Source organism: Ursus maritimus, unplaced genomic scaffold (genome assembly GCF_017311325.1).
Source record: "Ursus maritimus isolate PB19 unplaced genomic scaffold, ASM1731132v1 scaffold_25, whole genome shotgun sequence".
NCBI lineage: Eukaryota > Metazoa > Chordata > Mammalia > Carnivora > Ursidae > Ursus > Ursus maritimus.
In genome coordinates this window covers 40,297,379-40,320,009 of record NW_024425008.1, presented here as the reverse complement: position 1 = coordinate 40,320,009, position 22,631 = coordinate 40,297,379, and the positions used below count along the sequence as shown (strand labels likewise).

General features: G+C 35.9%; 1 protein-coding gene across 3 annotated transcripts in view; it reads right to left on the bottom strand.

Moving 5' to 3' along the window:
* Positions 1-63: 63 nt before the first annotated feature.
* The window catches only part of STYX (serine/threonine/tyrosine interacting protein), a 43,650-nt gene continuing 21,082 nt past the window's right edge, over positions 64-22,631 (bottom strand). The window contains exons 5-11 of one of the 3 annotated variants that reach the window (XM_008701636.2): positions 19,751-19,811; positions 19,291-19,327; positions 18,851-18,890; positions 18,709-18,759; positions 16,935-17,007; positions 7,650-7,743; positions 64-3,702 (exon numbers count right to left, since the gene is read on the bottom strand). In XM_008701636.2, the coding sequence (XP_008699858.1) occupies positions 3,629-3,702; positions 7,650-7,743; positions 16,935-17,007; positions 18,709-18,759; positions 18,851-18,890; positions 19,291-19,327; positions 19,751-19,811 (430 nt within the window). In that variant the 3' untranslated portion in view covers positions 64-3,628. Of the gene's footprint in view, positions 3,703-7,649; positions 7,744-9,850; positions 9,928-16,934; positions 17,008-18,708; positions 18,760-18,850; positions 18,891-19,290; positions 19,328-19,750; positions 19,812-22,631 lie in introns of those variants that run through there. The other 2 variants (XM_008701646.2, XM_008701652.2) reach the window with 2 other exon arrangements.

Here is a 22,631-nt window from a genome sequence, read left to right as displayed (position 1 = left end):
TATAAACGAGCATTTCAATCTTTTTGAGGTATAATGGCACAACAGTTTTAATACAACCACCAGTCTTCACAAAATAATTTTAATACTTTGTGCCTGGGCTAGGGCTAGCAGCATCTTGCACTGTGACATTCCTATACATACATAAGCATTTTATCCAAGTACAAATGTTAAAAGCAGAGTGACTTAAGCAATTGCCTATACAAAGGTAAATAGACACTGTAGGTTATTTTTCTTGAATCATTTTTGCTGCATAGTAAATTGCAATTACATGTCAGTATAATGTTACTGATCTATAGAATACACTTTGAACTGTGAGGTATGGCAACTCCCTATGAGAGAGCTAACATGTAAACCTGAATATTTTGATTTTTTTTTTAGCTGCCATGGATGGGTAAGACAAAAAAATCCAGCATTCAAAGATCCTAGAAACTTTCTAATCAATAAAAATAAAATAAAATCTTTTAGTAATTCTCAGCTATTTCCTATCGTTTCCATATTGGAGCATTGTTGAATGGACAAAGATAAAGTAAATACTGAAGTGAAGCTAAGTTTGTTACGGAATTATGGATTAAACCAGTTATTAAAAAAATCCGCCAGGTAACTGCTCATTTACTTTACATCAAGTTGAGATCCTGATATATGTATGTATGTGTATGTATATATATATATATACACACATACATACACATATATATATGCATCCCAACTTTATAATTCAAGATTGCAGTTAAATACTTCTAATTCACTTGAATTACCATGGTAATAAGACAATTAGAAACCTTATATTTTCTTAAAAAGGACATGCTTAACATTTTCTGACATTACTTCTAAACTCAGATGAAGCACAAACTCCCCTCCAAAACAAATATTCTGCTTTAAAAGTTAAACAGTTGAGAGTTGGTAGCAGAAGCTATCCCGGTTTAACATTTCCACCACAGAGTAGAGACAAATAAAGGTAACTGCCGTTTAAACACCTAATGGGTAAGAAATTAACATGAACTAATTAACGAAAATTAGAAGGTAAGAATACTGCCATTCCAGTTTGAATATTTTCAATATTTGTTTCATACTTTAAAAGTGGGACAGTAAAGCAGTTTTCCTGTTTTGCTGCAATTTCAGTTTAAATCCTTGCCCAGATTACATATTTAAAATTGGGTGCTATATCACTCATACATTATTCAAACATTTTAGAAAATAAATCATGATTGGTTAAATGTTACTATAGGTAACTATCACAAAACATCTGTAGAAATAAAGGAATTCCAGAAATGGAACCAAATAGAAGAAAGACTAGAAGAGCTACCAGAACTGGTTGAACGTTAGATGGAAGAATGGATCCAAGGTAAAACAACCTTGGGGTGACTTGGGGTGTTCTTACATGAAAGAAAGAATAAACTTCATGTTTTGTCCCTATTAGTACTGTACTCAAGAAGATGATAGTCCCTATTCCTAGTGTCCAAGAGACAGTCTTCAATATACAGTGCTGGGCAGGCACTTTAGTGACAACATAAAAATTACAGTGGTTAGAAAAAGTGAAAAATTACCAGCTTTAAATTAATAAATGACTAAATCTGTATTTTGGGCCCAATTACTAGAGAGGATATATATGTTTAAGAAACTAATTTTAAAAATCTTAACTGCCTCATTTTAAAACCTAAATGTACTATAATGAAGATTCTTTTAAGCAGAGTTTCTGCCAAATGAAGAAGCATCATAGATTATCAGACTGCAAGAGAGATCTTTGCGGACCAGTATAGTGATCTATATACAGGAAAGCTGTGTTATCTGGCACTTTGCCAAGTGGAATTTCTGAATACAATGCAAATCTTGACTCCACTAGACTACCACACCAAATGACCTCATCACACAACAGAATACAAGACCACAACGGGATTAATAATAGGCTGTTTTCGGGGTAGTAAAATAGGGGAAGGGAATCAGAAGAGCAATACCATCTGGGTCAACAGGAATTAACTCTTAATAAAGCAGTTTTAATTTCCATTCCTGTTATGCTGGATAAAAAAAGCTCTTACTGTATTATATTACATTGCAGGGAGGAAAGCAAAGAAGTAACTTGGTGTAATGGGTAACCTTGCATAGTACCTATTGGTACCAAGGGAACGTATGGAAATCATTCCCATCAGTAAAGCACCTCAAGAGAGGACTGAGAAAAGTGAGATATAAAGGAGTTTTGTTTGTGCTACCCTAAATTAACTATAAAAAGTTAAAAACACTCCTCTCCTTCCTCATGGCATACTTAAAATAGCAAAAATGTTTTTCTTAGAACAATCTTTAGATGTATAAATAAAAATATGGAGAATTAAGGATCCATAAAGTGACTTTGCTAATGCAAATTATGGGGGAAATTTGGATTAACTCAACTTTAGAATTAAAACACTAATTTTAAATACAGTGAAGTTTCCCACAAACCACTTTCCCCAATAAATGCATCTTCAAAGAAAAGCTGCTGAGCCAGAAGAACTTCACAGAATCATTAAGACAACATAAAATGAAGGAGTAAATGTTCCATATTCCAAATAATTTACTGAGGTTTCTTTAAACCTCAGACTATTTTAACTAATTTATAGTTAAAAAGAAATTACAGAAAAATGTTAAAAACTTTGTACTGCTCTACATACTAATTTAAAGGTCGTGAAGATTTATTTTTTAAATTTTTTTATTGATGCAAGGCACTTTTCTTTTTTGGGCTTCACTTAGAAAAAAAAATAGTGCTACATTGGTTATTCTACTTAGCTATTTTGGACAAAGAAAAAATGGGCTGAACAATTCTTAAAAAGAACAAACACAACATTTGGCTTTTAAGGAAAAAAGGAAAGTGACTCGAAAGTCTAAAACTCCTTGTTTTTTAGTAACTGGTATTACCAAGCAAAACATCTTCCTTTGTTCATGAAACTTTTTTTTCTACGGAATAAACAAATTAGGAAGATAATAGAAATGGAAGCAATACTTGGATCATGTTAAAGAAGAGTTAGCTAATGTCATGATTCAAAGGTTATTAATAAGGTATTAAGTTTTAAAAAATAAAAGGGTAATGAAGCTACTGAATTACACTAAAACAGAAATGTGGCAGATTCCTGCATTTGTTAATGTTTCCATAAGAGGTTCCATCATAAAAGTGAACTGTAAAATTATTTTTAAAATGTAATATATAGAACACAAAATGAATTTTTAGCAAACTTTAGGAAATTCTCTTGTTATAAATTACCCAGATTTTATAAACAAATCCCCCCTAACTTGCATTTTGTTTAAAGTAATAACTTTATATCATACAAATAAATTTCAAGTATGAAAAGTGCATTATTGCAATAATACCTCTTTGCAAGTCCAAAATTCTTGGTTTATAATAAAACTGTAACGTGTAAAAAAAAAAAAAAAAGAAAGAAAAGAAAAAGAAGAAAGGAGTAAAACCATCAGTGCCATCTATTGCAGAAGTCCAACATCTTCTTAAAATGTTGCTTAACAAGTTGCAGAGAAACACGCCTGGAAGCAACATATAATTTAAAAAAAAAAAAAAACAGCTTGTGTTTTTACCATTTTACATTATTATTGTCTCTAGTATTTTCTCCTTCCCAAATAGAAATTCACATCCTCTCTAATGTTGCTCGAGTCAGCCATTCTGTGCAGTCGCCACTTGCATGTTTCCAAAATCATCTTCTTCTTCATGTGTTCTCTTCAAACTGCCTAAAATTATTGCACAAATATAACATATAATGGGAACTTAAACTCATTTGTCAGAATGTTAGAGCTAGTAAAACTTTATTTTCATAAACCATTACTATGTATATGCACTATGAGAATTCCATGACTGAATTTTTAGTAAAATGTTAGTAAATTCTTTTGTTATAAATTACCAAACAACTTTTATCTTCATGACAGGATACATTTCCCCTCTTGAGAATTAACTATGTCTTAGGTATTACAAATAACAATCATTTTTAAAACAGTTTGAAAACAGAACTGTTAAAGAGATAATGGTACCTAAATGTTTGGTTACCAAGTCTGTTCTTTAGCTACCATAAACCTATGATGTGGAACATGAAATTGAAGAGAGTAATTTTATATTTGTACAATTTTATTTTGTAGATATAATTATCTTTTTGCTTTCATAGACACTGCTGAAAATATTTTTCCACTGAAGCTGTGTTTTTATTATCAAGAAGTCTAGATCTGGAAGAAAAGATGGCATGCAGCAGATAAAGAAGAGATTTTATCTACTCTTTACATCAGAGTCTGCTAGTACAGTAATTTCTCACATAGAATCAAAGCTATCACTATATGACCAATAGTTATAATCAAGAAATTTTAGTCTCAGTGGAGGAAAACTTTAGGGGAACAATTAAACTGGTAAAGGATCTGCTGTGTTATCTGCCTAATAATGGCACAGGCTTAAAGTTATGCCCAAAAGGTTGTGCTAAATCATGGTAATAATGTTTGAAGAGTGGATTCTAACATGAAACTAACTTCTCACTGTAAGATTAATAAAATAAGGATATAAATATAGTATCAAGACAATGGAATAAAGCAGAAAATATGCTAGCCATAAAGCTAAATACAGATGCTACGGCTGAATTTCAGATGAAGTACTGTACTTGCATTTTAAAAGAGGTAGGAGACCTAAATAATGCAAAGCAGAAAGTGAGGGGGTACAAATAAAGCTCCACAGGAGTTTCAAGTAACTAGGGATTGGAGGAAGATTAAGTCAATCGTCATTCTCTTGAAGACATAATATGTAAACTAAGTTTTTAAGGGTAGAGACACTGAATGTTATGCATTCTTGGTGGAGAAAAGACACAAATGAAACCATTAGTAGTTCTGGAGTGTCTATATGAAGAGGAACATGGAGAGATACCAAGATCAGAAGCACCTTACTTATACTATGACACTCTGTTTTCTTCTGTAGGAATTAAACCAATGAAGGATTTTGTACAGGAAAAATACATCAGAACTATCTTTTATGAAAATAAATCTGGCCACAATGTATAGAACAGACCAAGTAAGAGTTTGGATAGGAGGCCAATATAGACCTTAAATAGAATAAGAGTAAAAAAGAAAAGAGATACAATGGGGAAAAGCTGGAAGCCTTTCCCTTAAGATCAGGAACACGACAAGGATGCCCACTCTCGCCACTATTATTCAACATAGTACTAGAAGTCCTTGCAACAGCAATCAGACGACAAAAAGGGATCAAAGGTATTCAAATTGGCAAAGAAGAAGTCAAAATGTCTCTCTTCGCAGATGACATGATACTCTATATGGAAAACCCAAAAGAAGCCACTCCCAAATTATTAGAAGTTATAGAGCAATTCAGTAACGTGGCAGGATACAAAATAAATGCTCAGAAATCAGTTGCATTTCTATACACGAATAACGAGACTGAAGAAAGAGAAATTAGGGAATCCATCCCATTTACAATAGCACCAAAAACCATACGTTACCTTGGAATTAACTTAACCAGAGACGTAAAGGACCTATATTCTAGAAACTATAAATCACTCTTGAAAGACATTGAGGAAGACATAAAAAGATGGAAAGATATTCCATGCTCATGGATTGGAAGAATTAACATAGTTAAAATGTCCATGCTACCCAGAGCAATCTACACTTTCAATGCTATCCCGATCAAAATACCAAGGACATTTTTCAAAGAACTGGAACAAACAGTCCTTAAATTTGTATGGAAACAGAAAAGGCCCCGAATCTCCAAGGAACTGTTGAAAAGGAAAAACAAAGCTGGGGGCATCACAATGCCGGATTTCGAGCTGTACTACAAAGCTGTGATCACAAAGACAGCATGGTACTGGCACAAAAACAGACACATAGACCAATGGAACAGAATAGAGAGCCCAGAAATGGACCCTCGGCTCTTTGGGCAACTAATATTTGATAAAGCAGGAAAAAACATCCGGTGGGAAAAAGACAGTCTCTTCAATAAATGGTGCTGGGAAAATTGGACAGCTACATGCAAAAGAATGAAACTTGACCACTATCTCACACCATACACAAAAATAAACTCCAAATGGATGAAAGACCTCGATGTGAGACAGGAATCCATCAAAATTCTAGAGGAGAACATAGGCAGCAACCTCTACGACATCGGCCAAAGCAACCTTTTTCATGACACATCCCCAAAGGCAAGAGAAACAAAAGATAAAATGAATTTATGGGACTTCATCAAGATTAAAAGTTTCTGCACATCCAAGGAAACAGTCAGAAAAACTAAGAGGCAGCCCACGGAATGGGAGAAGATATTTGCAAATGACACTACAGATAAAGGACTGGTATCCAAGATCTACAAAGAACTTCTCAAACTCAATACACGAGAAACAAATAAACAAATCAAAAAATGGGCAGAAGATATGAACAGACACTTTTCCAATGAAGACATACAAATGGCTAACAGACACATGAAAAAATGTTCAAAATCATTAGCCATCAAGGAAATTCAAATCAAAACCACACTGAGATACCACCTTACGCCAGTTAGAATGGCAAAAATAGACAAGGCAAGAAACAACAATTGTTGGAGAGGATGTGGAGAAAGGGGATCCCTCCTACATTGTTGGTGGGAATGCAAGTTGGTACAGCTACTCTGGAAAACAGTGTGGAGGTCCCTTAAAAAGTTAAAAATTGAGCTACCCTATGATCCAGCCATTGCACTACTGGGTATTTACCCCAAAGATACAGACGTAGTGAAGAGAAGGGCCATATGCACCCCAATGTTCATAGCAGCAATGTCCACAATAGCTAAATCGTGGAAGGAGCCGAGATGCCCTTCAACAGATGACTGGATTAAGAAGTTGTGGTCCATATATACAATGGAATATTACTCAGCTATCAGAAAGAACGAGTTCTCAACATTTGCTACAACATGGACAGCACTGGAGGAGATAATGCTAAGTGAAATAAGTCAAGCAGAGAAAGACAACTATCAGAGGGCACGTATTGCATGGTGTGCTGGGTGTTATACAGAACTAATGAATCATTGAGCCTTACATTGGAAACCGGGGATGTACTGTATGGTGACTAACATAATATAATAAAAAATCATTAAAAAAAAAAAAAAAGAAAAGAAAAGAAAAGAGATAAACAAGGGTAGCAAGGTCTTCGAAAAGGAAAATAGACGTTAAAAGATTTTGAGATCACGCCTGGATCATTAACTTTGAAAACAGGGGAGGGGGTACTCTGAAATAAGGAAGAAACGGAGAAGGGATTGAAATACTGATGACAAGAGAAAAACGGGTAGCTCACATTAGTCACCCTACTAACTTGAAACATGCTTTTATTTATGAACCACCTTTTATTTTTATTAAGATCACCTGAGTGTACTTAGAGCCCCTTCTCCAGATCCCTCTTATTATTTTAATCTTTACAGCAGTTATACTACTTAAAGACTTAAACTAAACCAAGGAGAAGTTTGATCTTCCAGCTAACTAGTTCTATTAACCAGGTACAGTAGTGTACACATAGCAGAAGCTTAATATAATAAACATGTATTTGTTATAAAATTAATTTGCAGTTATCTTAATAGTCTACCCAAAGTTTTCTAAACATAACTTGTAAAGAGCAAAAGATGCTTTCATACTATCATCTTTCTCCCCAACCTTCTTCAAAATGACAAAAATCCTTACCTGTGGGTCCAGAATGAACAGATAATGACCTTTCTATCTGGAGTGGTGACATCATTTGTATTGTTAATTTTGCTAGGTAGATGGCTTCATATTCCTAAAAAAGATAATTAACTTGAATATACATTTAAATTCTTGGGTACCCAAAAGAGTGATTAATGTGTACATTATTGGTATTCTCACTTTATACTGAAATATCTGGTACCATACTGTTGTAAGAGAAATGCAAGTTTAGGAGCGCCTGGGTGGCTCATTCCATTAAGCGGCCTGACTCTTGGTTTCAGCTCAAGTCATGATCTCAGGGTTGTGGGATGGAGCCCTGCTTTTGTCAGTACAGAGTCTGCTTGTACTTCTCCTTCCCCTCTGCCACTCTCCCCACTCACTCCTCTTTCTCTCAAATAAATAAATAAATAAATATTTTTAAAAATGAGAAATGCAAGTTTAAAACTCCTATCTCTTAAAAAAATCAAATTAAATTTCTATCTCATACTTTCACATTTACTGAAGAAACTATAAATCAAGTCAGGTTAACAGCTTGCACTAGGGTATCATAAATGAACTGCCAGTCAGGCAGTATCTGTTCTCTGCCACTGGGATGTTAGCTATATGATATTTAATTTCCTCTGTTAAAACACACACACACACCCCAAAAATCCCAACAGGCAATCTCATAAAATAATTGTAAGAATAAAATGAAATAAAGTTCAGTAAAGATAAAATGTTACACAGCTGTAAAATATTTTTAAAATTAGAGTAATAAAGCATTTAATGGATTCAAATATATATTTGGTTTTCTAATTCCTTAAACTTAATAGTCCTCTATTTCCAAAGATGGAAGAATAAAAGGCATTTCTGTCCCTCTCCCCTTTCTGAAAGCAAACTTTCATCTTTATTTGATGAAAGTAGGAAACATCCAAAACCCTGAATATGAGAATGAAAAGAAATGATTACAAATTGGTCAGAACAGTGGTTACCTTTACAAAAGGAGAGTGTTTGATTAGGAAGGGTAATACAAGTGCTTTTGGGATCCTGGCATATGTTCAATTTCTTGACCTGATGGTGGTTACATGGATGTTTATTTACATTTTATGCATTTTATGTATGTGTATTATATTTCACAATAAAAAATTTATTTTCAAATGGAACCAGACCAAGCTAGGCACCCAAGATGCCTGATTGCAGAAATTAGGGTACACTTCAAAGTGCTCCAAAAAAAGGTGGTGGATCTAAGATAAAACCAACAAGCGCTTGCACAGTATTATGGGAAATATGAGTGGGCTGTGGGTAGAGGTAGGGCATATTACGGAAAATGTGAATGCGCACACATGCCATTTTTGCAAGAAGCAGGGTACATGTATAGTAAGGTGGAAGAGAAACAGGGTTGTATGTAGCCAAGTATCTGATCTTAGCTAAAAATAAAAACTAAACCAGTAATTCTCAAGCCTGGCTATACCTGAGGATCACCTGAGGGGGGTAATCAGAAGAGGGAATGAAGCATGAGAGACTGTGGACTCTGGGAAACAAACTGAGGGCTTCAGAGGGGAGTGGGGTGGGGGAATGGGGTAGGCTGGTGATGGGTAGTAAGGAGGGCACATATTGCATGGTGCACTGTGTGTTATACGCAACTAATGAATCATCGAACTTTACATCAAAAAATAATTAAAAAATTTTTTAAATTTTTTAAAAAATACACATATGCTCAAGTCCCACCCCCAGTGATTGTCATTTAATTGGTTTAGGTGCGGTTCCCCTGGGTTCTTTTAATGTGCATGCTGTGTTTATCAATACAAACGAGAAAACCCTGTGACATATAAGAGGCTCTGCTTCTTACTCATTGAGTTAAACCACCAGAGAAAAGTGTTAGTGAGAAGACTTCCAAAACAAGTGGGAAAATTTAAGCTTTCTGCCCTCCCCAAGCACTACCCAGGTTCCTCTCCCACAATTTTATTGTTGGGCAAATAGCTGTTCTAAGAATACTTCCAGTTCAAAGATGACCAATAATCAAAAAAGGAACCACTGTAGGTTTTAGCGTATGATGTCAAGGGGAAAACTTTATAACCAAAAGCCACATAAGAACACAGGGTCAAAATCACACCATAAAACGCATGAAAATGATTAATTCTCCATGAAATCAATGAGTATGGCACTTTTTTTTTTTTAAAGATTTTATTTGAGAGAGCCTGATGCGGGACTCGTTCCCAGGACCCTGGGATCATGACCTGAGCCAAAGGCAGACGCTTAACTGGCTGAGCCATCCAGGCGCCCAATAAGAATGGCATTTCTGAAATGAGTTCAAAGAAGAAATAGAAGGACTCATGAAAGAAACGTTAACAATGAAAGAGATGACATACCAACAATCAGAGCTCAATGGGAGAAAAAAATAAAACCAAAGAAATAATGAATGAATATAACAGAATCAACAAAGAGAATAGACCATACTATCCAATTCTGGCATAATATCAATTTTCTCTTTGCTCCTCAATTGTTCCAAACTGCAAATATGCTAAATTTCCTATCATTTTAGAAAACAAACAAAATCCTCCTTAATAACCCTAGTTTCCCCTCTAGCTACTGACATTTGTTTTCCCCTTCAAAGTATAATTCCTAGAATTATCTATACTTGCTGTTTACATTCCTCTCTTCCCAATTTCTCTTGAACTCTGAGCCAATTATGTTTATCCTCCCCCTTCCACAAAACCTGTTTATCACGGACACCAATGACCTCATGTTCCTAACCTAATGTCAATTCTCAGCCCTTACATTATTTAACCTATTATCAGCTTTTGATACAGTGAATCATTCTCCACTTTTTTTTTTAAGATTTATGTATTTATTTTGGGTGGGGGAGAGGGAGAGAATCTCAAGCAGATCCTCCACGGAGTGCAGAGCCTGACGTAGGGCTCGATCTCATAATACATGAGATCATGACTTGAGCCAAAATCAAGAGCCAGATGCTTAACCAGATGAGCCAACCAGGCGGCCCCATTCCCTACTTCTTCAAACACTTTCTTCACTTGACCTCCCAAACAACAAGCCACCCTGATTTTTTTTTCCTATCTCATTGGCCATTCTTTTCAATCTCTTCTTCTAATTCCTCCCTCCCCACCCTCTACTTGTTGGAGTGCATTACGATCTGTTTGGAAATTCTTCTCTATCTGCACTCCCCTAGTAATCTCATCTAGCCTCAGGGCTTTCAATAGCATCTATATGCTGATACTCCTCAGATTCAGGGTTCTTTCCCAGGAACTCTGGACTTATATAACTGCCTATTGTCCAACAGCCCTCTCAACCATGACGTGACCAAAACTGAACTCGATTTTACTCCCTTCAAACCTTCTCATGCAATTTCTTCCATATCTTCCATTAAGGCTTAGATCCATCCTAATCTCTCTTCACATTCAATCCATCAGCAAATCCTGTCATCTAACAGTCATATAAATACAAAATGTGATCTCTTCTCACCTCTGCCCCTACTACCATTTTGGTCCAAACTAACATTTTCTTTTGACTTGCAGGGATTTGGGGGTAAGGGTAGAAGCAAGTATACCTGTTAGAAAGCAACTGTAATAATGTACTCAAAAGAAAATTAAGGAAACAAGCCATGCAGATATTTGGGGGAAAGCATTCTGGGCGTGAAGAGATGAGCAAGTCCCTTGAGATGAGAACATGCATAGTATTTTCAAGTAATTATGAGAAGGTCGGTGTGACTAGAACATACATAGTAAGCAAATGGGATAGTAGGAGATTAGTAAGGGACTACATATGTAGGGATTTATAAGCCATTATACGTAAGGCCTCTGGCTTTTAAGTGGAGGAGAAATAACTTCTTGTAATAAGAGTCTCCCTACAGTGCTGAGTATACTGTGTTGAATACAGGACACTGTAAATTTCAAAAGAAATACATATGTTTTACACAAAGAAAACTTTAAAACACTAAAGGAAATAAAAATTGATTTGAATAAATGGAATATATTCTTAGGAAAACTAAAAATGTAAAGGTGTCAATTCTTTTTGAACTGTGAACATAATAGTAACTTTTTTTTTTTAAAGATTTTATTTATTTATTTGACAAAGACAGGCAGCCAGTGAGAGAGAGAACACAAGCAGGGGGAGTGGGAGAGGAAGAAGCAGGCTCCTAGAGGAAGAGCCTGATGTGGGGCTTGATCCCAGAATGCTGAGATCACACCCTGAGCCGAAGGCAGACGCTTAATGACTGAGCCACCGAGGCGCCCCTGAACATAGTAGTAACTTAAAAAATATAGGGCTCTTTCCAGCAAAGTTCACACCAAAAAGTAAATTTTAAGAACTTGCCAGAAACAGACCTAAGTATAGATCAAATTTGGTATATAATAAAAATGGCATTTTAAATCAGTTGGCTAAAGACAGATTACTTAATATACAAAGAGCTCTTACAAAGAGTAAAAAGACCAACAATCTGATAGAAGAATGGGCAAACCACAGGAGTTGCCACTTTTACCACCATGATGGCAATGATCCGAAAATCTAATACTTTTGGCTACTGGTATTGAACGGGAACTACTAGGAAACAGGTACTCCTTGTTTCCTGGTGGTTTACATTATTTCAGCCTTTTTAAAGACTATTTGGTAACATCAAATTTCAAATGCCTCTGACCTGGCAATTCCACATTATATATATATTGCACAGGTATATTTGCAGATGTAAACAAAGACGTACCTACCCGTATACTTCTCCCAATATTGTTTATAATCACGAAAGGCTAGAAACAATCTAAAAGATTTATGTATAAGGAATCATATGAAGTTGTGATGCATATATACATATGTACATATGCATATAAAAACATTATGCAGTTAGACTTGCATATATATTGCTGAATTTTTTTAACATGAGTGTATACTACTTTTTCAAATACAAAAGTAAATTTGAAAAGACAATGCTTTTACGCAACAGGATTAAAAGGCAAAGAAACTTAGTTTTGTATTTTATAATGCAATTAAAAAAGATAAAAGTAAACATTTTACATAAACATGCTAAAGTAAGAAATACCACTGTTTGTTTTAAATGAATGGAAAAAAAAGTAAAATTTAAGTTTGGTAACTGAGACAGTCTACTTTAATTTTTTTTTTTCAATATTTTATTTATTTGAGAGAGAGAGAGAGCACGAGCAGCGGGTGGCAGGGGAGATGGGGGTGCGCAGAGGGAGAGGAAGAAGCAGACTCCTCGCTGAGGCAGGGCTCAATCACAGGACCCCAAGATCATGACCTGAGCCAAAGGCAGACACTTAACCAACTCAATCACCCAGATGCCCCTCAGAAAATCCATTTTGTAATGCTCCTAATGTCTCAATGTGAGATTTATTCCTGCATAACTGGACAGAATTAGTTAGCCAGAGGACATTCTTCAATCTCTGATTTTCCTTCTTGGGAAAAATTAAATAAACTAGTTTAATCAGATACTTCACAGGTTTATCTTACTGTCTTTTGAGTGCATCTTCCAGGCACCAACAAAATTTGAAACATGGATGGGGTGCCTGGGAGGCATGATCTTGGGGTCCTGGGATTGAGCCCCATATCAGGCTCCCTGCTCAGTGGGGAGTCTACCTCTCTCTCCCTCTACCCCTCCCCCCTGCTTGTGCTCTCTCTTGCTCTCACTCTCAGTCTCTCAAATAAATAAAAATCTTTAGAATCTGAAACATGGTAAAGATAAAGCATAGAAATAGCATATAATTATCTGTAATCAAAAAAGAAAAAATTTGAAGAAATGTCTATGTTATTTTATTCATTTTCATTTTTAATTTTTAAAATTTAATTTAAATTAAATTAATTAACATATAATGTATTGTTGGTTTAAGAGGTAGAGGTTAGTGATTCCTAAGTCTTATATAATACCCAGCGCTCATTACATCACATGCCCTCCTTAATGTCCATCACCCAGTTACTTCATCCCTTCCACCCCACCCCAGCAAACCTCAGTTTGTTTCTATGATTAAGATCTCTTATGGTTTGTCTCCCTCTCTTATTTCATCTTGCTTTATTTTTCCCTCTCTTTCCCTATGATCCTCTGTTTTGTTGTTTAAATTCCACATATCAGTGAGATCATATGATAATTGTCTTTCCCTGATTTATTTCACTTAGCATAATACCTTCTAGTTCCATCCACATTGTCGCAACTGGCAAGATTTCAATTTCTTGATGGCTGTGTAATATTCCTGTGGGGGGGAGGGGACATCTGGCTTTTTCCATAGTTTGGCTACTGTGGACACTGCTGTTAAAAACACTGGGGTGCAGGTGCCCCTTCGGATCACTACATTTGTATCTTTGGGGCAAATACCCAGTAGTGCATTGCTAGGTTGTAGGGTAGCTCTATTTTCAACTTTTTGAGGAACCTCCATACTGCTTTCCAGAGAGGCTGCACCAGCTTGCATTCCCACGAACAGTGTAGGAGGGTTCCCCTTTCTCCACATCCTCACCAACATCTGTTGTTTCCTGACTTGTAAATTTTAAACATTCTGACTGGCGTGAGGCAGTATCTCATTGTGGTTCTGATTTGTATTTCCCTGATGCTGAGTGATATTGAGCATTTTTTCATGGGTCTGTTGGCCATTTGGATGTCTTCTAGGAGACAAGAGACACCTGTTCATGTCTTCTTCCCATTTCTTGATTGGATTATTTGTTCTTTGCATGTTGAGTTTGATAAGTTCTTTATAGATTTTGGACACTAGTCCTTTATCTGGTATGTCATTTGCAAATATCTTCTCCCATTCTGTCTGTTGTCTTTGGTTTTGTCAACTCTTTCCTTCGCTGTGCAAAATCTTTTTATCTTGATGAAGTCCCAATAGCTCATTTTTGCTTTTGTTTCCCTTGCCTTTCAAGATGTATCTAGCAAGAAGTTGCTGTGGCCGAGGTTGAAGAGGTTGCTCTAGGATTTTGATGGACTCTTGTCTCACATTTAGGTCTTTCATCCATTTTGTCTATTTTTGTGTATGGTGTAAGGAAATGGTCCAATTTCATTCTGCATGTGGCCGTCCAATTTTCCCAAAACTATTTGTTGAACAGACTTTTTCCATTGGATATTCTTTCCTGCTTTGTTGAAGATTAGTTGACCATAGAGTTGAGGGGCCATTTCCAGGTTCTCTGGTCTTTTCCATTGATCTGTGTGTCTGCTTTGGTGCCAATACCATACCGTCTTGATGACTACAACTTTGTAATAGAGCTTGAAGTCTGGAATTGTGATGCCACCAGCTTTGGTTTTCTTTTTCAACATTCTTTTGGCTATTTGGGGTCTTTTCTGGTTCCATACAAATTTTAGGATTATTTGTTCCAGCTCTGTGAAAAAAGTTGATGTTATAAAAAATGGGATTGCACTGAATGTGTAGATTGCTCTAGGTAGCACAGACACTTTAACAATTTGTTCTCCCAATCCATGAGCATGGAACGTTTTTCCATTTCTTTGTGTCTTCCTCAATTTCTTTCACGAGTGTTCTGTAAGTTTTCTGAGTACAGATTCTTTGCCTCTTTGGTTAGGTTTATTCCTAGGTATCTCATAGTTTTGGGTACAATTGTAAATGGGATCGACTCCTTAATTTCTTCTTCTGTCTCATTGTTAGTGTATAGAAATGTTAACTGATTTCTGTGCATTGATTTTACATCCTGCCACTTTGCTGAATTCCTGCGTGAGTTCTAGCAATTTTGGGGTGGAGTTTTTTGGGTTTCTCCCAACCTCTGGCCCCAGAGCTGAAAGCTCAGGGCCCTACTCCTCAATGAGCTCTCAGAGAAAAGCATCAATCATTTCTGTCTCCCTGGTCTCTGTCTGCACTCCATGTTCACCCAGCCTGTGACTGAGCATTTCTGTCTCAGACCAAGACCTGTTTCTAGCATCCAAACCCTACAGACTCCTGTGGCACGCTATTGTGCCACTCCTCTCGGGAAAGGAAGGGGTGTCTCGCCAGTTCTGCCACTTGTTGGGCCCTTGCTCAGAAAGCAGTCACCCAACTGTGCTGCCGTTTGTGGTTTATGGCAACCCCCGGCTGAGAGCCCACTCCTGAGCTCACTGTTTGCAGCCAGCTTCCCCGCTCAAATGCCTGGGAACTCTGCCACACTCAGGCACCCCCAGTCTTCCTGTGACTGAGACCACACTGTCCCACCTAGGGTTCCATCCCCACTTAGCCACCTTGAGTGCCTTTCAGGATGGGATGTCCCCTACCTCCACTGAGCAGACTTCTTAAAAGTTCTGATTTTGCACTCTGCTGCTATATCACTTTTCCAAAGCTGGCTTAGAGAGGATCCCTCCCCCCCCTCAGTTTATCTTCCCATATATGGCCTCGGATTCACTTCTCTGCACCTCCTACCTTGCAGAAAGTGGTTGTTTTTCTATTTGTAGAGTTGCAGCTATTCTTCTTAGATCTGCTGTTGAGTTCGCAGGTGTTCAGAATGATTTGATAGCTATCTAGCTGAATTCCTGGGACCAGATGAAACTAGGGTCCCCTACTCCTCTGCCATCCCGGACTCCTCTAACATCAATTATTTTATCTTACATTTAGCAATGTGCCTTTAACACTTTTTTCACAGTAATGGCAGTTTTTAAGAAAATACTTAAAAAACAAAACAGAAAATATGTTTAACTAGAAATGTAAACTCGAATAAAAATACAAATTAGGAGGTACTTGGCTGGCTCAGTTGGAGGAGCGTGCGACTCTTGATCTCAGGGTCGTGAATCTGAGGCCCATGTTAGGTGTAGAGATTACTTAAAATAAACTTAAAAAAATAATAATGAAATCAATCAAATTAGATTATGGAAATTTTTCAGTATTTAAAGTAACTTCTAGGGGTGCCTGAGTGGCTCAGTCTGTTAAGCATCTGCCTACAGCTCAGGTCATAATCTCAGGGCCCTGGAATCGAGGCCCTGATTCCAGAGCAAGGAATCTCCATCCCTCCTCTCCAACCCCCACTCATGCTCTCTCTTACTCTTTCTCAAATACATAAAATCTTTAAAAAAATAAATAGGGGCGCCTGGGTGGCACAGCGGTTAAGCGTCTGCCTTCGGCTCAGGGCGTGATCCCGGCGTTATGGGATCGAGCCCCGCGTCAGGCTCCTCCGCTATGAGCCTGCTTCTTCCTCTCCCACTCCCCCTGCTGTGTTCCCTCTCTCGCTGGCTGTCTCTATCTCTGTCGAATAAATAAATAAATAAAATCTTTAAAAAAATAAAAAATAAAAATAAATAAATAAATAAATAAAATTTAAATTACATAGATATAAGATTTTAATTATCCTACTTTCTATTTTGAAAAGGAAGAAGACAGAAATTACCTGAAGTTGATGGACAAATCCAGCATTAGGATTAATACAAAATCTTCTTTCTTGAACATAAGCAAATGCATCTCTGAAAACAAAAAAAAGAGAACTAAGGTGATGGTCTTATTTCATAAATTAATCTCAATTCTTTCAGTATCTACCTAAAATAGGAACTTATCCAAAAATTTACCTAAACAGGAAATCATAATCATAAAACTTGTGCTACAGAGGTAGCAAGCTGTAGTGGAAAAATTAACAGCATGGGCAGATGAAAGATCACCATCCCTCTGTTTATCAGCTCATGTTCTAAGGGAAGCTGCTCCACTTTCTAAGCTTTATTTTTCTTGTCTGTAAATTGGGGTTTATAATAACTCCTATTTTTGAGGGCTATTGTGAAGATGAGCGATAGTAAATGTAAAGCACCTTGTATAGCATCTATTACATAGTACGTGCTCAAAATTTTATAGTTGTTTAAACAAGGAGAAGTATATCTACTTCCTTATGTTGTGAGGCTTAAATGAGATAAAGAGCCTAGAATAGCACTTAGCACAGAGCAAAGACCCAATATATAGAAGTTATTCCCACTATTAATATTACTACTGTCAAGACACCAAATAAGAAAGAGAATATATAAAACAGTCTAACAAGCATTAAATAAAGCATTTGTATTCAAGTAATATTAACAACTGATACTTTTAAGTAAACTTTCCATCAAAATTTAAACTTAAAGTATATCAAACCAACTAAACAAGCATTTGAATGTCTCCTGTGTGTCAGGACTGTGGTTCCAATGCTGAACACAGCTCAAAGAAAGAGAGTTTAACAGGGAACATGGTATAATGATGGACAGGCTGACACAGGCATACCATGCAAAGTTTCACTGGCCACGATAAGAATTATTAAGGATCAGAAACTTCTGAGAGCTTTTTGGGGTAAGGTGATTATTTGATCAGATTTCTCTTTTGAAAAGACCATTTCAACTGTAGCGTGGGGGAAAAAAACAAACTGGAAAAAGAAAGAATACATGAAACCACTAAGAACACTACCATTGTTAGAGTCCAAGAGAGAGATGACTGGAGCTTGGATTAGGGGATTAAATGATGAAGAAGAGAAAGATAAAGAGAGAGATTCAAGGTACATTTTAGGACATAAAAGAGACAGGATTTGGTAATGGGTAAGTTGGGGAGACAGGGAGTGAAAGACAAGGAGTTGTCAATGATTACAAGACTTCTAACTTGTACAAGACACACTAAAAAAGGAAAAACTGTTCTTTGGCCAGGATTTTGTTTTGGGGCTCTTTTTTATTTAGGCAGTATGCTTGGAAAAGTTGATTCTGGTTAAGAAAGACTACACTGAATTGTGAAAAGAAGCTGAAACAATTTCTAGTAATTTTTCATCCAACTACTATTAAAGGAAAACGTAATAAATTAGCCTTTTAAGCAAGGGAAGCAATAACATCTGTGTTTAAGAGTTTTTAAACTCGGGCTAAACAATTCTCTAGCAGCATATAATTAGTTTTCCATAATTATTCCCAACTATAACTACCTTGGCTTCTTAACAACATTTAGCATTAGCTCCCTAAAACCACAAAATATTAGCCTAAGTAGATCTATACAAGGTAGACAAGCTTTAAAGGATAAGAGACTAGCCATGAGATACAAGAGCCTGCCTAATCAACCTGAATAGATGACAAAATCAGGATATCAACTTCAAACTCCCAAACTGTTTCCATTAAGCTTCATTTTACTGAAAATTTAAATTGTGGCTAGGTTTCAGAGTACTTTCTTACCTGTATTTCATTCCAAATGTTTCCATAATGTATGCAATAACAAAGGCAGCACTGAAGAGGGGGAAAAAATTTTAGAAAAAAATAGAAAACACAGCTCATTAATTAAATGCTACAGAAAGAAAGATAATCTCTAACTTCATACCTCCTGGAGATTCCTGCATTTCCATGGACAAGAACTTTTCCTGAAAAACAAGAAATAGTTATTCTGACAAAAAAACATCTATTCAGCAACTAAAATATATTGATACCACATACTATACCATAGGAAGATAAATCTTTTCTTAAACATCTTATATTTTATACATACCACTTGGATATTTATTAAATTTCATTCTTTACAATTAATACTTTGAAATTAAAGGGATTTAAAGCTGGCCCAAAATTTGAAAATAGTTATACAGGGATATTTAAAAAAGCATATCCAAATGAAACAAGGAACTGGGAAAATACGAACTTGGGAATAGTCTATTACATACAATTGCAACTTCCATATCCTGCATTTAAGACAAATGTTAACTAAAACATTAACTGTAACACATAATCCCCTAAAAATAAATATTAAGTAAAGAAAATATTATTTACCTCCAGTTTGTAAGCTTCCATCAATAAATTCTTTAGTCTGAAGGCGAAAGACAGTGTATTTTAATAAAACATGTGGATTAATACAAGCATAAAATACGTATACATACAGTAAAACAAAATACATTTAAAAAATTACCTGATTTATATTAATAACAATTGCCTTAATTCAAGAACTTCCAAAATGCTACAAATGTACCTATTACAAATTTTAAAAATTATACAGGAGCTAGAATTTAATTTGAATTTAATAAATTCGAAGTGTGATTTCTCAGATATTTGGAGATCATAAAAAGGTTTTTAAAGGAATAAATATTCTTCAAAATATAATCCCACAATTTTCAGTCATAACAAAGTAAAAGTAGCATAGAAAGGAATTAGTTTCATTATTATTAAGTTTTAGAACCATAATTAAGAAGTCAAATCATAAAATTTAAATGATATTAAAGCATCTGATACTTACCATGGGAAAATAACGTATTATATTTTCAACTGGATTATCTGCAATATCCAAGACTAAATATCTGAAAATAGAATATTCTGTGATAAGCACACTTTCAGATAAAACTCTATGTATAAAAAACCAAAATTTCTTGACAACCATGAAAATAATGCAATACAACTTTCAAAGTATCATACTCCCAAGAACTGGGTCATAGATTTTATATTGTTCAACTGCACAGCATTTAGAGCCTTAAATAATAAGTTAACATTTCTGGTATTTTTGTATTAAAAAAATCTATCTGGTTAAAACTGAAAAATCACAAGAAGGAAGAAAACTTTCCTAGACGTAGAATATAAAGACAAAAAGTGTCTGTATTTTTTATTGTTATTCTTCTATTTCTACTAACTTCCCCATGAATTAGAAGATTCTTCTTTGAGTGGCCCTCTGACCCCTCCTCACAATGCTACAGAGGACAATTCAGAGGAAGCCCAAAGTCTGAAAGAGAAAAAGGTAATCAAAATAGAAGACCAACGGAGCAATGAGTCAAACATTCATTGCTTGAACTGACCTTCAGTAGAGCAAAAATCAACCAAGAGACCATCTGTCCTATAATTTTACACTTTGGAAAACACTATGATAATAAGACATTATTAATATGCTAGGCTTACTCTATATTTCATGAAAACCTTCCCTTTCTAACCTATCCTAGACCATCTGTTTATTGATACAACTATAGTAATTGAGTTACAAAATTAATTTTTAAAGTCAATATTGCCTTAAAAATGACAGTTCTTTAGTGATCATTTTAGTAGTAAAACAATCATTTAGGTGGTAACAACTTCAATAAATTCAGAATTTATCACATAAAAGCTGAAACTCAGTATCTAAGAATAAACCAATGTAAAATCCAAAAGGATTCAGACAATGACTGTATCCTGAAGTGATTGTGTAGACTTAACTACATAAAACACTGCTTCAGAAAAAAAAAGTTAATTCAGAGTCAATCTAAAATATTTTACTGCTTGTCATTTTGAATGTTAAAAACTATTAGCAGTCGGGGTGCCTGAGAGGCTCAGTTGGTTAAGCCTATGACTCTTGATCTCAGCTCAGATCTCGATCTCAGGTTATGAGTTCAAGCCCCGCTTGAACTACTTTTAAAGTAAAAGTAAAGTAAAAAAGTAAAACTACTTTTAAAAACAAAAAAACAAAACCCCCCAAAACAAACTATTAGCAGACGGGCGTCTGGGTGGCTCAATCCATAGAGATACAGCTATGGATCTCAGGGTTGTGAGTTTGAGCCCCACATTGCATGGAGAGATTACTTAAAAATAAAATATTTAAAAAACAAAAACAAAACTATGAGCAGAACTATCAATCTATAAACCAGTATTTCAAATGCAAGGAGAAAGGGTTCTTCCATTAGGATAAAGAAGCTGTACCCAGAATACTTTGGTACTAAAAACAAAAACTCTAGACAAATTAGAAATGTATAGTATGGCTTTTTAAAATATCCTGGCATTTTCTTATTAATATATGTAATTCTATATGTATGTAGACATAATACATATATATATAACAGAGTTAAGATTTAGAAGGAATATGCCAAAATGCTAACTAAAGTGTTTCCTCTGGGGCGCCTGGGTGGCTCAGTCGTTAATCTGCCTTCGGCTCAGGGAGTGATCCCGGCGTTCTGGGATCGAGCCCCACATCAGGCTCCTCTGCTGGGAGCCTGCTTCTTCCTCTCCCACTCCCCCTGCTTGTGTTCCCTCTCCCGCTGGCTGTCTCTCTCTCAAAAAACAAATAAAATCTTAAAAATAAATAAATAAATAAATAAATAAATAAATAAATAAATAAAATTTAAAAAATAAAGTGTTTCCTCTGGGTTGTAGAATTATGGATGATTTTATAGTCTTCTTGGCACCATTCTGTATTTTCCAAAGTGTCTATAAAGAACACGGATTTTTTTTTTTAATTTTATTTATTTATCTGAGAGAAAGAGAGAAGGAGTAGTGGGGAAGGGCAGAGGGAAAGAGAGAAGCAGACTCCCCACTGAGCAGGGAGCCCAATGTGGGGCTCGATCCTAGGACCCTGGGATCATGACATGAGCCAAAGGCAGACACTTAACTGAGCCACCCAGGTACCCCAAGACCAACAATTTCTTTTACAATTAGAAAAAAATTCAATCTATTTTAATTTAGAATATAGACATTCCTTTTTTTAAAATAAATTTTTATTAACTGAAAAATGTGTACACATGGTAAAAAAATTCTAACAGTATAAAAATATTTGCAGGGGCGCCTGGGTAGTGCAGTCGTTAAGCGTCTGCCTTCGGCTCAGGGCGTGATCCCGGCGTTATGGGATCAAGCCCCACATCAGGCTCCTCTGCTGGAAGCCTGCTTCTTCCGCTCCCACTCCCCCTGCTTGTGTTCCCTATCTGGCTGGCTGTCTCTCTGTCAAATAAAATCTTAAAAAAAAAAAAAAATTTGCAATAAAAAATGGGCCCCTCTAGCATCCCAGACCCTGAACTTCCTGTCACAGAAGCAACCACTGTCAGATTTCTGGTCTTTTAGCCTAGAAATTTTCTATGCATGTACAAGAATATATGCCTATTATATATATATTTTTTAAAGGTTATTTTTTATTTGAGAGACAGAACATGAGTGGTGGGGGGTGGGTGGTGAGGAGCAGAGGGAGAGGGAGAAGCAGGCTCCACAGTGAGCGGAGAACCCGATGCGGGGCTTGATCCCAGGACCCTAAGATCATGACCTGAGCCAAAGGCAGATGCTTAACTGACTGAGCCACTCAGGCACCCCTATATTATATTTTTAAACACATTGAGAGTATACACTTGGTTGTACACCTTGCTTTTTTAATTTAATAAATCTTAAGTGATTATTCC